The sequence below is a fragment of the Triticum aestivum genome, chromosome 2B (assembly GCF_018294505.1).
Source record: "Triticum aestivum cultivar Chinese Spring chromosome 2B, IWGSC CS RefSeq v2.1, whole genome shotgun sequence".
NCBI classification, from domain to species: Eukaryota; Viridiplantae; Streptophyta; class Magnoliopsida; order Poales; family Poaceae; genus Triticum; species Triticum aestivum.
In genome coordinates this window covers 109,588,980-109,602,804 of record NC_057798.1, presented here as the reverse complement: position 1 = coordinate 109,602,804, position 13,825 = coordinate 109,588,980, and the positions used below count along the sequence as shown (strand labels likewise).

Below are 13,825 nucleotides of genomic sequence, written 5' to 3'. Positions count from 1 at the left end.
ACCTGTTCTGCACAGCTCCAAATGTCCTGAAACTCCACGAAAGTCATTTTTGGAATTAATAAGAATTATTGAGCGAACAAAGTACCAGAGGGGGCCCACACCCTGGCCACGAGGGTGGGGGGCGCGCCCACCCCTACCGGGCGCGCCACCCTACCTCGTGGGCCCCCTGGTGGCCCTCTGGTGCCCATCTTCTGCTATATGAAGTCTTTTACCCTGGAAAAAAAATCACAAGCAAGCTTATGGGACGAAACTCCGCCACCACGAGGCGGAACCTTGGCGGAACCAATCTAGGGCTCCGGCAGAGCTGTTCTGCCGGGGAAACTTCCCTCTGGGAGGGGGAAATCATCACCATCATCATCACCAACGATCCTCTCATCGGGAGGGGATCAATCCCCATCAACATCTTCACCAGCACCATCTCCTCTTAAACCCTAGTTCATCTCTTGTATCCAATCTTTGTATCCAAACCACAAATTGGTACTTGTGGGTTGCTAGTAGTGTTGATTGCTCCTTGTAGTTGATGCTAATTGGTTTATTTGGTGGAAGATCATATGTTCAGATCCTTAATGCATATTAATACTCCCCTGATCATGAACATGAATATGCTTCGTGAGTATTTACGTTTGTTCCTGAGGACATGGGTGAAGTCTTGCTATTAGTAGTCATGTGAATTTGGTATTCGTTCGATATTTTGATAAGATGTATGTTGTCTCTCCTCTAGTGGTGTTATGTGAAGTCGACTAAATGACACTTCACCATTATTTGGGCCTAGAGGAAGGCATTGGGAAGTAATAAGTAGATGATGGGTTGTTAGAGTGACAGAAGCTTAAACCCTAGTTTATGCGTTGCTTCGTAAGGGGCTGATTTGGATCCACTAGTTTCATGCTATGGTTAGGTTTACCTTAATACTTCTTTTGTAGTTGCGGATGCTTGCAATAGGGGTTAATCATAAGTGGGATGCTTGTCCAAGAAAGGACATCACCCAAGCACCGGTCCACCCACATATCAAATTATCAAAGTAACGAACGCGAATCATATGAGCGTGATGAAAACTAGCTTGACGATAATTCCCATGTGTCCTCGGGAGCGCTTTTCTCATTATAAGAAATTGTCCAGGCTTGTCCTTTGCTACAAAAAGGATTGGGCCACCTTGCTGCACTTTATTTACTTTCATTGCTTGTTACCCGTTACAAATTATCTTATCACAAAACTATCTGTTACCAACAATTTCAGTGCTTGTAGAGAATACCTTACTGAAAACCGCTTGTCATTTCCTTCCGCTCCTCGTTGGGTTCGACACTCTTACTTATTGAAAGGACTACGATAGATCCCCTATACTTGTGGGTCATCAGTAGGACTTGTTATTATGATACCAATGATGAGTTATTTATTATTATGATCGATGATGCATGATGCTAAGTTGTTATATGAGCATGATGAGTTATTATATATATATCAGTAGGTGAAATGAATATGGAATAGATTCAAGTGGAGGCAGCATGTGGTGCACATCGAAAGTACTACTAATCCAAACTAGATCAAGTTTGGATTAGTAGTACTTTCGACATGCACCACATGTTGCCTCCACTTGAATCTACTCCACGTTCATTTCACCCACTGTTATATATAATAACTAATCATGGTCATAAAATCATATGATGAAAGTACTATATATAAAACCACAACCAAAATAAGCATCAATTTAAAAAATACAGGAAAAGGTAGCAACAACGCTTTTCTATAGAAACGCTACTGCTACTTACAACTATCAGCGGTGCTTTTCAAGCACGAGCGCTACTGCTAACTAGGTATAGTAGTAGCGCTGGCATTCCAGCGCTACTGCTAATAGTTAGCTGTAGCGCTGGCACAAGCGGTACTAGTAACTCTAAAACCAGCGCTGCTACTAGGGTTTTCCCTAGTAGTGATGGGTACCGATAACAAATCAGAAGGAAACCAGAGAACTATTCTAATGCTTGCAGCAAAGCATGGGCACATACAACACAATTGTTCATCTATTGGTACTTTATTATCTACGAAGAAACTACTGATCAAATATAAAGAACATGATAAAACATTGTTATTGGTCTGAAACAATTAATCAGACTTAAGATGGTAAATAGACCAAGATAGAATAAAAATCTGAAGTTAGGATATAAGTAGCCATTCAAGTGCATCGTATGCAGATCAATTAGAGGTTATAGGCCATGACTTGGCGAACACCATGATGGCACAACATGATAACACCGATAAAAAGATTATAAGTGAAGCTAAAAGGGACCATTATAAAACCATCTAGCGCCCAAGAACTTAACGGATGAAACATGTTGGGAGGCCGGGTAGCCCATCACCCTTTATAGGTACAATATTGTATTACACTGTTGAGATAACCAAAAGGAAAGGCAAAAGCATGCCAAATAAACACAAATTAGACAAGAGTGGTCAAATAAGCACTATATTGTACAAAAGAGGGTGGGACAAATGAATAAAATATATTTTAGATAATTCTCGGTAGAAAACTTCCCAAGTACCACCGAAAATGAAAATGTACATTTTGCTACAATAATATTGCTAGAAAATTTCACATGTTCCTTGATGGTACTCTGCACGTTGCGCTTGGAGTTGGTTGCAATATACTCTCATGATATTTGATTATTTTAAACATGGATATTTTGAATAGTATTTGAGAAATTGAGAACTAAAACTGAAAATATCTATGACTTATTGTATTTAATTATTGTACCTTTTCCATGCATATTGAGACGGTTCTTTTTCTATGCATGCTTGCATAATGAGGTGACATTTGTATTTAATTTTGTCGGGCATGTGGTGAGCGGCCACTGTGGAGAGCTTGGGGGCGGCATCTAATGGATACTAGATTATACCTCGTGCGTTGTGTGCATACAAATATATAGATTGTCTAGATATTGAAGATTGGTAAATGTTTCCTACCGATCGAACGCCTTTTCGGTTGTTGTCTCGTGCACACCACGTGGATAGACAGGTTCACATGGCCCGTATACCTCTCCCCCTTACCCTTATCTTCAATGATTTGGTTTTCGTCACTCATTCCACGCAACCCATCCCTTTCCTCGTGCTTGTTTGATTACAACCATGGGTTGCCCCATCAATCTCACCATCTCCCTTCCCTCTCGCCATGGCCGCCGCCCACATCCACCTCCCTCCCCATTGTGGATGCGACGTGGAGTTGAAGCCGCCATTCCTTGATGATGCGACCAGCGTCTCAGCGAGCTAGAACCGCGACCATGGGGATGCTGCAACGTGTGGGCGGTGAGATGGAACCATGCCCGCGTGGTTTGCTACAACGGCTACATCGACGAGCTGGAACCGACGTGGCATGGTGCAATCAACCATGTGTGCATTGCAATTGTCTGTGCGGCGTGCTGCAACCTACGGCAAGAAGAGCTATGACGGGCGTGCGATCGACGATCTTTTTTTTGCCGGAACCATCTTCTTTGAGAGCTGCGATGACCGACCAATTTTTTTTTTGCTGGGACGGCAAGAAGTGTGTTGCTACCGGCGATCCATTTTGCTGGAACCAGAGATTTTTTTTTTGCTGAAACCGCGATTGGCAATTGTTGCAACCCAGAGATACGAGGGCAAACTTCCTTGGTGACCATGACAACAATTTCGCTACAATAGGACGAAGCCCGAGCTGTAACCAACAACTTGTTTGCTGCAACCGACTTGAGTGGTTTTCTATGGCGACGACGGGGCGGAGTCCTGATTGTTGCTACCAGCGATCCTATATTTGCTAGAATCGGCGCCCTATTTTGTTGGGACCAGTGCCTTGGCTTGCTACGGCGTCCGCCCTGGGAGCTCCAAACATGGCGAGTTGGAACCATCATCTCGCTGGCTGTTGGGACCGACGTCTTTGGCATGCTGGGAACCGATGTTGCAACATGCTGACTAAGGGCGTCGCGCCGTGCTGGAATCGGCTAACTTCCACACTGCAACCGTCTGCGAGCACCCATGTCGGGGATGAGGGCGATGGAATGGTTTTGTGAGGGCGGCGACGGCACAGCAAGCGATGGTGAATCAGCGGTGCTCCGAGAGTCGATCGACATGCATCCATGGCGGGGTCAGCGGCGCTCGCTGACGGTCTCTTCCTCATGTGGCCGCGCGTGTCGATGTGTTTTTCTAGCAAAGCGAAACGATACGAGGGAGGACGGAGCTGGGGCTCATCCGACGGCTGGGGATTGATGCATCTGACGGCTCACACACGGCTTTCGGCTTCGACCGCCGCCCTAAAAGATTACTATTACTTCAGGATAAAAGAGTCACGACATGAACTTACTCAAGCTAGTTGATCCATGCAGAGTGCCGCCCTAGAAAATTAATACTAACTTCGTCTGAAATTACTTGTCGTAGAAATATATGTATTTTAGTTTTAAATACATCAATTTCATTGAGACACTAACTTATTCTTCTACACCCCGCAGGAAAAAAACACTTAGTCTTCTGCTCTGTCTTGCGTGTTTTCCGCCCCCCGGCGCTCTTGGCGCAAACCCTTGGGAGGCAGAGTCCAACCATGGCGTGCGCGCTGCTGCCTGCAGGTTTGGCCGCGGCCCTACCGTCTCCTCGCCGGAGCGCCGCCGCCTCGAAGGTAATTCGCCAACTACACCTCCTTCTAACCTGTTTCATGGAGCAGGCATTCGGTCGAACATGACGTGGGCTCCGCCCCTAAATGGTTGACATAAACTGATTTGATGTTTGCGAGACTGCAATAGAGTTGGGCAACAAATATAATCGCAATATTTCAGAGCCTGCTAGTCAAAATTTCGTTTATTGGCTTGTATCCATGACTGCCCCAAGATTTTCACCCCTTTCTGTTGTTGAAATCTAAAGGTTGTAATAATAGTCCTGCTGGAACTTGAGCCACTCAAATTTTATCTCAGGAACGCCGGAGTACCGCATTCCTCATTAGTTGCTACATTCTACTCCCCGTTTCGCAAAATACTCTCCTGTTAAGGAAGAAGCTGAATGCTATACATGTGTTAATTTTCCATTACTCTGCATAAGAACATGACATATCCCGGCATCTTTGCTCACAGGGACAGTCGAACCAAGTCGCGTGCAGGGACCAGCTTCACTGGAAGCTGCCTTTAATCCTACATCTGATTTCATTTGGTGAGTGCTGCATTCATTACAACTTGCAAGAATTTCAATGGAAACAGAGAATTTATAATCCTACATCTGATTTCATTTGGTCTGAGATTTTTGTACTAATAAATATCTGATTGCAACTGCAGAGCCCCACAGATCCTGGAGCCTTGTTGGCCGCTGCACATGTTCAGGTTCGTCGACAGGAGCAGCTATGTCAAGGAGATCTGAAGATGCTGTAAGTTTTCATACCGATGTATCTCTGAGAGACTCTGTGGATGCTGTTCTAGGTGCGCAGATAGTTATCTCTGGCTACTGGATTGGCCCCGATGTGGAAGATGGTAGTGGTCATGTTCAGGCCATTCTGCAAAGAATTGGCTGATGATTTGTCATTGTTAACAAGGTGATTTCCCTGGTATTCGAACATAATCTAGGCTCTACTACCCACAGAATCCAGATTGTAATGTTTCTTTTGGGATGGATTAGTATGCGATTTCCTGCGGTCAAATCTGACATTTTGTCTGTTCTCGATGCCCCTGAAGCAACATGGGGAAATTAGACTGAATTTTGTCTGCGACTTCTTTTTTCCGGGAGTGAGGTAGCTCTTTGTGATTTTGTTTTTGTAGCAAGAGGATGCAGATGGGCTGTACCTAGACTTTTTTTTCGATTCGGGTCAGCTAGATCCCTGCCCGATAAGCCAGTAGAACAGATAGCAGGAAACGTTCAATGTGTACTGGTTCCTAGCGCGAACTTTATCGATCGAGCGGTCGATCGTTCCTGGGAACGATTCGTTCTATCTGGGACCTACCCACATCTAAGGTCAGTTCAATATTGCGGTCCAAATTATATGACTAGAAAATATATTATTTGAAGTTTTTAACAATATAATTTTTGCGATATATAACCTGATCAAATTGTTAATCTAAAGGATACACCACAGCCCTAATAAATTGAAAAGAGGTAGTAACACTTCCCCCTCCGTCCGGAACCGGTGCAGCTTCTACACCACCTCCTGGAATGTCGCCGCGCACGGCTACCTCGGCAGCTACACGTTTGCCTTCGCCGGCAGCCCCGGCGCAGGAGGAGGACACAACACACACGTTGACAACCTCATCTTGGGTTGCGCACACACGACGGACGGGTTCGTGCGCCTGAGCCACAACATTCTCGCTGGTGTCCTGAGCTTGAGCAGGCACCCGACGTCGTTCATGAGCCAGCTCACCGCACGCGGTCTGACGGCCGTCGACCGCTGCCCTAAAAGATTACAATTACTTCTGGATAAAAGAGTTATGGCACAAACTTACTCAGGCTAGTCGATCCAGGCAGAGTGTCACCCTAAAAAAATTAATACTCACTTCATCCGAAATTATCTGTCATAGAAATGGACGTACCTAAGATATATCTTAGTTCTACATATATCTATTCCTTTTCATTTCCGCGACGAGTAATTCGTACCGAGGGAGGATAAAAGAGTTGCGACACTAACTTGTTCTTCTACCCCCCGCAAGAAAAAACTTATTCTTCTGCTCTGTTTCCCGTCCGCCGGCGCTCTTGGCGCAAACCCTTGGGAGGCAGAGTTCAACCATGGCGTGTGCGCTGCTGCCTGCAGATGTGGCCGCGGCCCTACTGTCTCCTCGCCGGAGCGCCGCCGCCTCGAATGTAATTCGCCAACTACATCTCCTATCCTGTTCCATGGAGCAGGCATTCAGTCGAACAAGTTGTGGGCTCCGCCCCTCGATGGTTGACATAAACTGATTCGATGCTTGAGAAATTACAATAGAGTTGGGAAACAAACATAATCGCAATATTTCAGAGTCTGCTAGTCAAAATTTTGTTTATTGGCATGTATCCATGACTGCCCCAAGATGTTCACCCCTTTCTGTTGTTGAAATCTGAAGGTTGTAGTAGTAGTCCTGCTGGAACTTGAACCACTCAAATTTTATCTCAGGAACGCCGGAGTGCCGCTTTCCTCATTACTTGCTACATTCTACTCCCCGTTTCCCTAAATACTCTCCTGTTAAGGAAGAAGCTGAATGATACATGTGTTCATTTTCCATTACTCTGCATAAGAACATTGATAGATCCCGGCATCTTTTTCAACCAGGTGTTTGTTCACATTATGGTTAACGAATTAAAACTCAATGGGTTACCACTACTGCTTTTCTCAACCACCTGAATCTGAACTTCTGAAACATATTTGCTCATAGAGACAGCTGAATCAGGTCGCGTGCACGAACCAGCTTCACTGGAAGCTGCCTTTAAGTGGTGAGTGCTGAATCCACTACAACTTGCAAGAATTTCAGTGGCAACAGAGAATTTACAATCATGCATCTGATTTCATTTGGTCTGAGATTTTCGTACTAATAAATATCTGATTGCAACTGCAGAATCCCACAGATCCTGGAGCCTTGTTGGCTGCTGCACATGTTCAGGTTCGTCGACAGGAGCAGCTATTTCAAGGAGATCTGCAGATGCTGTAAGTTTTCATACCGATGTATCTCCGAGAGACTCTGGATGCTGTTCTAGGTGCGCAGATAGTTATCTCTGGATACTGGATTGGCCCCAACATGGAAGATGGTAGTGGTCACGTTCAGGCCATTCTGCAAAGAATTGGCTGATGATGTGTCATTGTTGACAAGGTGATTTCCCTGGTATTCGAACATAATCTAGGCTCTACTACCCACATAATCCAGATTGTAATGTTTCTTTTGGGATGGATTAGTATGCGACCTCCTGCGGAATCTGACATTTTGTTTGTTCTTGATGCCCCTGAAGCAACATGGGAAAATTAGACTGAATTTTGTTTGCGACTTCTTTTTTCCGGGAGTGAGGTAGCTCCTTATGTTTTTGCTTTTGTAGCAACAGGATGCAGATGGACTGTAGCTAGCCTTTTTTTTTCGATTCGGGGTCAGCTAGGTCCCTGCCCGATAAGCCAGTAGAAATATATAGCAGGAAACGTTCAATGTGTACTGGTTCCTAGCGCGAACTTTATCGATCGAGCGGTCGATCGTTCCTGGGAATGATTCGTTCGATCTGGGATCTACCCACATCTAAGGTCAGTTCAATATTGCGGTCCAAATTATATGACTAGAAAATATATTATTTGAAGTTTTTAACAATATAATTTTTGCGATATACTCCCTCCGTTCCAAAATATAGTGCTTCCTCTATTCTCGTGCTTCAACTTTGACCATAAATTTAACCAACGAGACCGACTGCGGCGGGAGCAAAAGTTATACCTGTGAATTCGTATTCAAATGAAGTTTTCAATTATATAATTTTTTCTCCCGCCGCAGTTGGTCTCGTTGGTTAAATTTATGGTCAAAGTTGGACCATGGGAAGCGCGGGCGCACTATATTTTGGAATGGAGGGAGTATAACTTGATCAAATTGTTAATCTAAAGGATACGCTGCAGCCCTAATAAATTGAAAAGAGGTAGTAGCACTACTGATCGGACCCATTAACGAGACTGTTCGACGAATCAGTATCATTTCAACCATCGGCATACTTGCACGCCTCACAAATTCATGCATATCCATCTAGAGATACTCCAGTGATGGATTGATTAATTAGCCGCCCTGTATCTTCGCTGCACCAAGTAATAGGAGTCACCAATGCATGCATATCCATCTAGAGATAGATACTCCAGAGATGGATTGATTAATTAGCCGCCCTGTATCTTCGCTGCACTAAGTAATCGGAGTCACCAATGCATGCATATCCATCTAGTGATAGATACTCCAGAGATGGATTCATCTGAGTCTACTTAAGACACGACCTCCAAATGAAGGAAGCAAGCTCAACCGTCTTTCTGGCTTCATCGAACATAGCCCTAGTATAGTGATCAGAGGAATCAACCATGTCTGTTTTATATGCTTGTAAGCTCTGCTTCCTCCTTGTTATGCTGAATTCGGCCAGCCACGCCGTCGCTGGCAATGTGGCACCACCGACACCGATCGCCGGATTCAGTCTGCCTATCGTGTCCAACCACGACACGCCCGGCAGGCTCGGGCAGTTTGACGCGAACCTCACGAGCATAGGTCCGCACATAGCCCCTGTGGGGTGGCCCTTGTACGGCGTCCTCGTCGGGGTCGGCTCCGGCCAAACCCGGCACTTTTACAAGCTCGGGCTGGACCTCGTCGGCAATCTGACTTGGATACAGTGCCAGCCCTGCGTGCCCGAGGTTCGGCAGGAGGGCACCGTCTTCGACTCTGCTAAGTCCCCTCGCTACAAGCACATGAAGCCCACAGACCCCAAGTGCACACCCCCCTACACCCCCTCCGGCCGGAACCGGTGCAGCTTCTACTCCACCTCCTGGAATGTGGCCGCACACGGCTACCTCGGCAGCGACACGTTTGCCTTCGCCGGCAGCCCCGGCGCAGGAGGACACAACAGGGACGTTGACAGCCTCATCTTGGGTTGCACACACACGACGGACGGGTTCGAGCGCCTGAGCCACAACATTCTCGCCGGGGTCCTGAGCTTGAGCAGGCACCCGATGTCGTTCATGAGCCAGCTCACCGCACGCGGCCTGATCGACTCGCGGTTCTCATATTGCCTCTTCCCCGGACAGAGCCACCCCAACGCCAGGCACGGGTTCCTCCGCTTCGGCCGCGACATCCCAAGGCACGAGCACATGCAGAGCACGTCGCTGCTGTTCACGGGACCGGGCTACGGCCAAAGTAGCATGTACTACATCCGTATCATCGGCATCAGCTTGAACAGGAAAAAGCTTAACGGGGTAAAGATGGCGATGTTTAGGCGGGATCTACAAACCCGTCGCGGGGGGTCCGTCATCGACCCCGGGACTCCCCTGACCAGGCTGGTTCGCGCGGCGTATGATGTCGTGGAGGCCGAGGTCGCGGCGGACATGCACAAGCAGGGGGCGCGCCGCTCGCCGGTGCCGGTGCAGGGGTACCACCTCTGCTTTGGCTCGTGGGGCCACGCGCACTTTCCGAGCTTGACCTTCAACCTGTACGAAGAGGCGACCAGGCTTTTTATCAAGCCGGAACTGCTGTTCGTGAGGGTGAACCAGCACCTGTGCTTCACCTTTGTGCCGGACGAGGAGATGACGGTGCTTGGCGCGGCGCAGCAGGTGGACACACGGTTCACATTTGACCTCCCAGGGAATCGTCTCTACTTTGCCCAGGAGCATTGTAGTGCTGACACTCGTGCAACTGTCTAGATCCTAGAGAGTACTATATGTATCTGCGCCGAATGCATTCATCATTAGTTGGTGCATAAACCGTCTGGGAACAATTTGAGAATAATGAGTTACATTCCTAATTATAATGCTGAATTTAATGATGATGATTGGTGCATTCTTACCCTCCTAACCCTCTTTGGAAGCATTTTGCAGGATATTTAAGTATGAAAGATTCGCTGTTTTTTCTTTCCTTTTAGTATTCACTATTTACTATGGTTTACTTTTTATACTCCCTCCGGTGCAAATTATCGGGAGGAAAGCCATTTATGCCAAAATGTGAATTTAGATTATTATTACCCTCCTGGAGATATAATAGCAAGTTGGGGAGACTGTTTGATTTCTACTGCTGCATGCTCTACATAGTTTTTGTGCAATATGCCTCTAGTTTCTGCGGCAGCAAGTAATAAACATTACTGTGCGCTAGATCAGTTTCTATGTATATGAATCGTGGACCGACTACTTGCTTGCTCGTAGACTGGTTTAGTAATAAATTTCTCGCTAAATGTCAAAACATCCCTGAACTTGGTATGAGTGCTAGCCGATGATTTTCAGTTGTAGGCTACCAGTGTCAGGCAATAGTTGTTGTTTGCACTGTTGCACATTTAGTAATTATTTGGTATTAAAAGCAGCAGTGGTGCAATTTTTGTTGAGAAACTGAGCTTTATCTGCTGATTTATGATCAGATGCGTTCTCAGGCCGCTTATAGTGAGCCATGTGGCTTCGGCGCTGGTAATTAGAGCCTCCTGTGGGTTGGGGTTAAGAAAGTCTAAGCATTTTCTTTGAATCGATTGACGCATGAGCTTGCCTCTTACCAGATCTACAAGTATTTTGTTGCGTGTGCGACTTGTTTTACATATTTGCTTTCTACTCACTCCGTCCCATAATATAAGAATGTTTCTGACACTAGTGTAGTGTCAAAAACGTTCTTATATTATGGGACAGAGGGAGTACATTCTAGGGTGTGTGATGTGTCAAGCTGTTGTTGACTTGATGCATGTGTTGTGCTTCAGATGCACGCATTGTTTGGTGTTGGTGCCATTGAGATTGATGGTGACGATGTTGTTACTCCAAAAGGTGGCAAGATTATCGTAAAATGGCAAGGCTAGCCGGATCATGCAACTTGTGCTTTGCTTGCTGGCTGGCGAGTGAACTAGTGTTGACATTGATGTCAATTACTCCTTGTTTATGTGTTTTCGCCAACTGTGGACTTCAATGCAATGGAATCTTTCAACGAAAGTAACATGCTGAAGATGACTTTCTTGTGTTGCCCATTGTCTATGTATGTTTAATTTCCTGGTTGGTTCATTTCGGAAATGATGGGTTTTTACTGCCACAAGCATCCTTTTGTTCAACCATCAATGGTTGCACCAGGCCCCTGTAGTTCATTATAATCTTTTGCGTGCCCACCCTGAGCAGAGTTTTAGATCTGGTTTATATTGATGATTGGTACTCCTTATAACTAGTGTCAAAATTGATGTCAATTACTCATTTGGAATTCTTCAATGAAATGAATTTAATGAACCACTAGTTATATTATATGATTTCAACCAGAAAATTTGGTTGACTCGCCTTCTTAGTAGAATTAATGATTTAACAAAGACGAAATATAAATCTTTGATTTCTCACGAAAAGCATGCTTGAACATACACATGTGACGTGTGTGTATGAGTTGTGCTTACGACCAAGCAAGTAAAATTCATAAAATTATTTCTATGGAAAGAAAAACTCATTTTTTTAGAAAATGAGGGGAATACTGATTTCTATTTGATTTTCTTAGGACTAGTTATACTAATTTCGAGATTTTTCCTAGATTGACTACTGAAGAAACTTCGTAGTAAGAACAATACATCACACATCACATGTTTCCAAGTTTCTTAAAAGCTTCAGATTTTCCAAACTTATCTGGAAATTTATTAAAAAAAATCAATTTGATATTTTTCTACGCAGGTTATTAATATAGCAATGGTGGTCACATGTATAAGTTATGCCAAGTGTGGTCTCATAAAATTTATAACTTACTCCACCATGTTGTCACACATGCAAGTGCATGCTGGAATTTAGTCTACTTTGGGTCAGCCTAATAGCATTTTCAGAAATTCCTAATAAATCCTAAAGGCCCACTTAGCTCATTCGTGCAAGACAAGAGGTGGAACCAAAACTTAGTCCCACATTGCTAGTTTGATGAGAGTTGGACCTCTTTATAAGGGAGGGTGTTTCCCACATGCATGAGCATGAGCGTAAGAGGGACATTCACGCGCGCTCCTCCTCCTCCGCCCGCCTTGCCGCGCCACGCCACGCCACGCCATGCCACGCCACGCCACGCCACGCCTCATCACGACGCGAAAAGGTCACTCGGAAGCTGAAAGTTTTGCATTTCGTCCCCCTCTTTCCCTTCAGCTCCCGACACATCATATTTGCCTCCTTCTCCTGTGCCTATAAAAGCGAGGTCACTCCTCTCCAGAGACACACCAGAAGATCATCTCCCTCTCGCCACCAAGTTCCTGAGCACTGCGCAATCGCTACAATCTTCCACATCCCGGCTTACGGCGTGCATCGCAGGTCAGGACAGTATGCCTCCGAAACCGCACCTCTTTGAGTCCTGTATGGGAGAAGGGTGATAAGGTTTTTGGGGAGCGCTCCGCGCGACTACTGACCTGTTCATCACGGACGCTCTGGACACCGACGATCACTTCCCCAATGATGACTTCTTCCCCGACGTTGACAACCTTTTCGATGACATGGCTGGCGAGGATGTCGACCCCAAGAGCAGTGCTTCTGCTATTGTTCCATACGTTCTTATGCTCTTTCTGTTTGAGGTTCTGCCACAGTTTCTTGCTCTACTATCTGTTCTACATATGTTTGTTCTAGATGTGTTCAGTTCTAGTTCATATATGCAAATGCTATTTACCTTCTCTTTGTCAGATAGCACGACTTGTTTTATCTCTGCTATACTAGTCATGCTTTATCTAGTATTTCTGTTCATAAATTCATTTGGTAAATTGCTCATATTTCCAACAATCCAAAAATCTTATTATAGGCAATTTACCCTGAGTGATTTTGCTGCTTCCATGAGACCTCCTATGTTTGAGGGTATCCACTATAAGAGTGGCGCGTGAGAGCAGTCTTATGGTTTCAAACCATGAGCTGCTATGACGCCACTCTTGGCAAACCTGAAGGAGATTATGATGCTCAACAGGAACAAGCTTATCAGAAAATGGATATGCTTATGCGTCAATTGATAATGGAAAAGATATGTGGGATGCACTCGAGGCCATGTTTGGGGTCTCGGATGACGGCACTGAGTTGTACATCATGGAACAATTCTATGACTACAGGATGACTGAAGAGCTCTCCGTGGTTGAGCAAGCTCACGAGATATAGTCGTTTGCTAGAGAACTTGAGCACTTGAATTGTATGCTACCAGACAAGTTTGTTGTCGGAGGCATCATCACTAAGCTTCCTCCTTCGTGAAGGAACTTTGCTACCTTACTGAAGTAT

General features: G+C 45.4%; 2 protein-coding genes across 4 annotated transcripts; both read left to right on the top strand.

The window, feature by feature from the left end:
* Positions 1–4,458: 4,458 nt before the first annotated feature.
* LOC123043771 (uncharacterized) lies at positions 4,459–11,892 on the top strand. Of its 3 annotated transcripts, none has more exons than XR_006419543.1 (6): positions 4,459–4,624; positions 5,073–5,148; positions 5,271–5,359; positions 7,329–7,386; positions 7,509–7,760; positions 11,338–11,892. XR_006419543.1 is itself a non-coding variant. In XM_044466344.1 (6 exons), exons 1-6 carry the CDS (start codon positions 4,550–4,552, stop codon positions 11,431–11,433), a joined length of 483 nt encoding a protein of 160 aa, XP_044322279.1. In that variant the 5' UTR covers positions 4,459–4,549; the 3' UTR covers positions 11,434–11,892. The 3 variants fall into 3 exon arrangements, 2 of the variants coding, with proteins under 2 accessions (XP_044322279.1, XP_044322278.1); XM_044466344.1 differs by having other exon boundaries at positions 7,509–7,597; XM_044466343.1 differs by lacking the exon at positions 11,338–11,892 and having other exon boundaries at positions 7,509–8,340.
* LOC123043770 (aspartyl protease family protein 2) lies at positions 8,459–11,344 on the top strand. Its single transcript, XM_044466342.1, has one exon. The coding sequence runs from the start codon at positions 8,981–8,983 to the stop codon at positions 10,304–10,306; it is 1,326 nt and encodes a 441-aa protein (XP_044322277.1). The 5' UTR covers positions 8,459–8,980; the 3' UTR covers positions 10,307–11,344.
* Positions 11,893–13,825: the final 1,933 nt, after the last annotated feature.

Excerpts from the sequence above, each read along its gene's own strand:
- LOC123043770 (XM_044466342.1), top strand. The coding sequence starts at position 8,981 with ATGTCTGTTTTATATGCTTGTAAGCTCTGCTTCCTCCTTGTTATGCTG.
- LOC123043771 (XM_044466343.1), top strand. The coding sequence starts at position 4,550 with ATGGCGTGCGCGCTGCTGCCTGCAGGTTTGGCCGCGGCCCTACCGTCT. Across the intron at positions 5,360-7,328 it reads CAAGGAGATCTGAAGATGCT|AGACAGCTGAATCAGGTCGC; the intron begins GTAAGTTTTCAT and ends ATTTGCTCATAG. Across the intron at positions 7,387-7,508 it reads CTGGAAGCTGCCTTTAAGTG|AATCCCACAGATCCTGGAGC; the intron begins GTGAGTGCTGAA and ends TTGCAACTGCAG.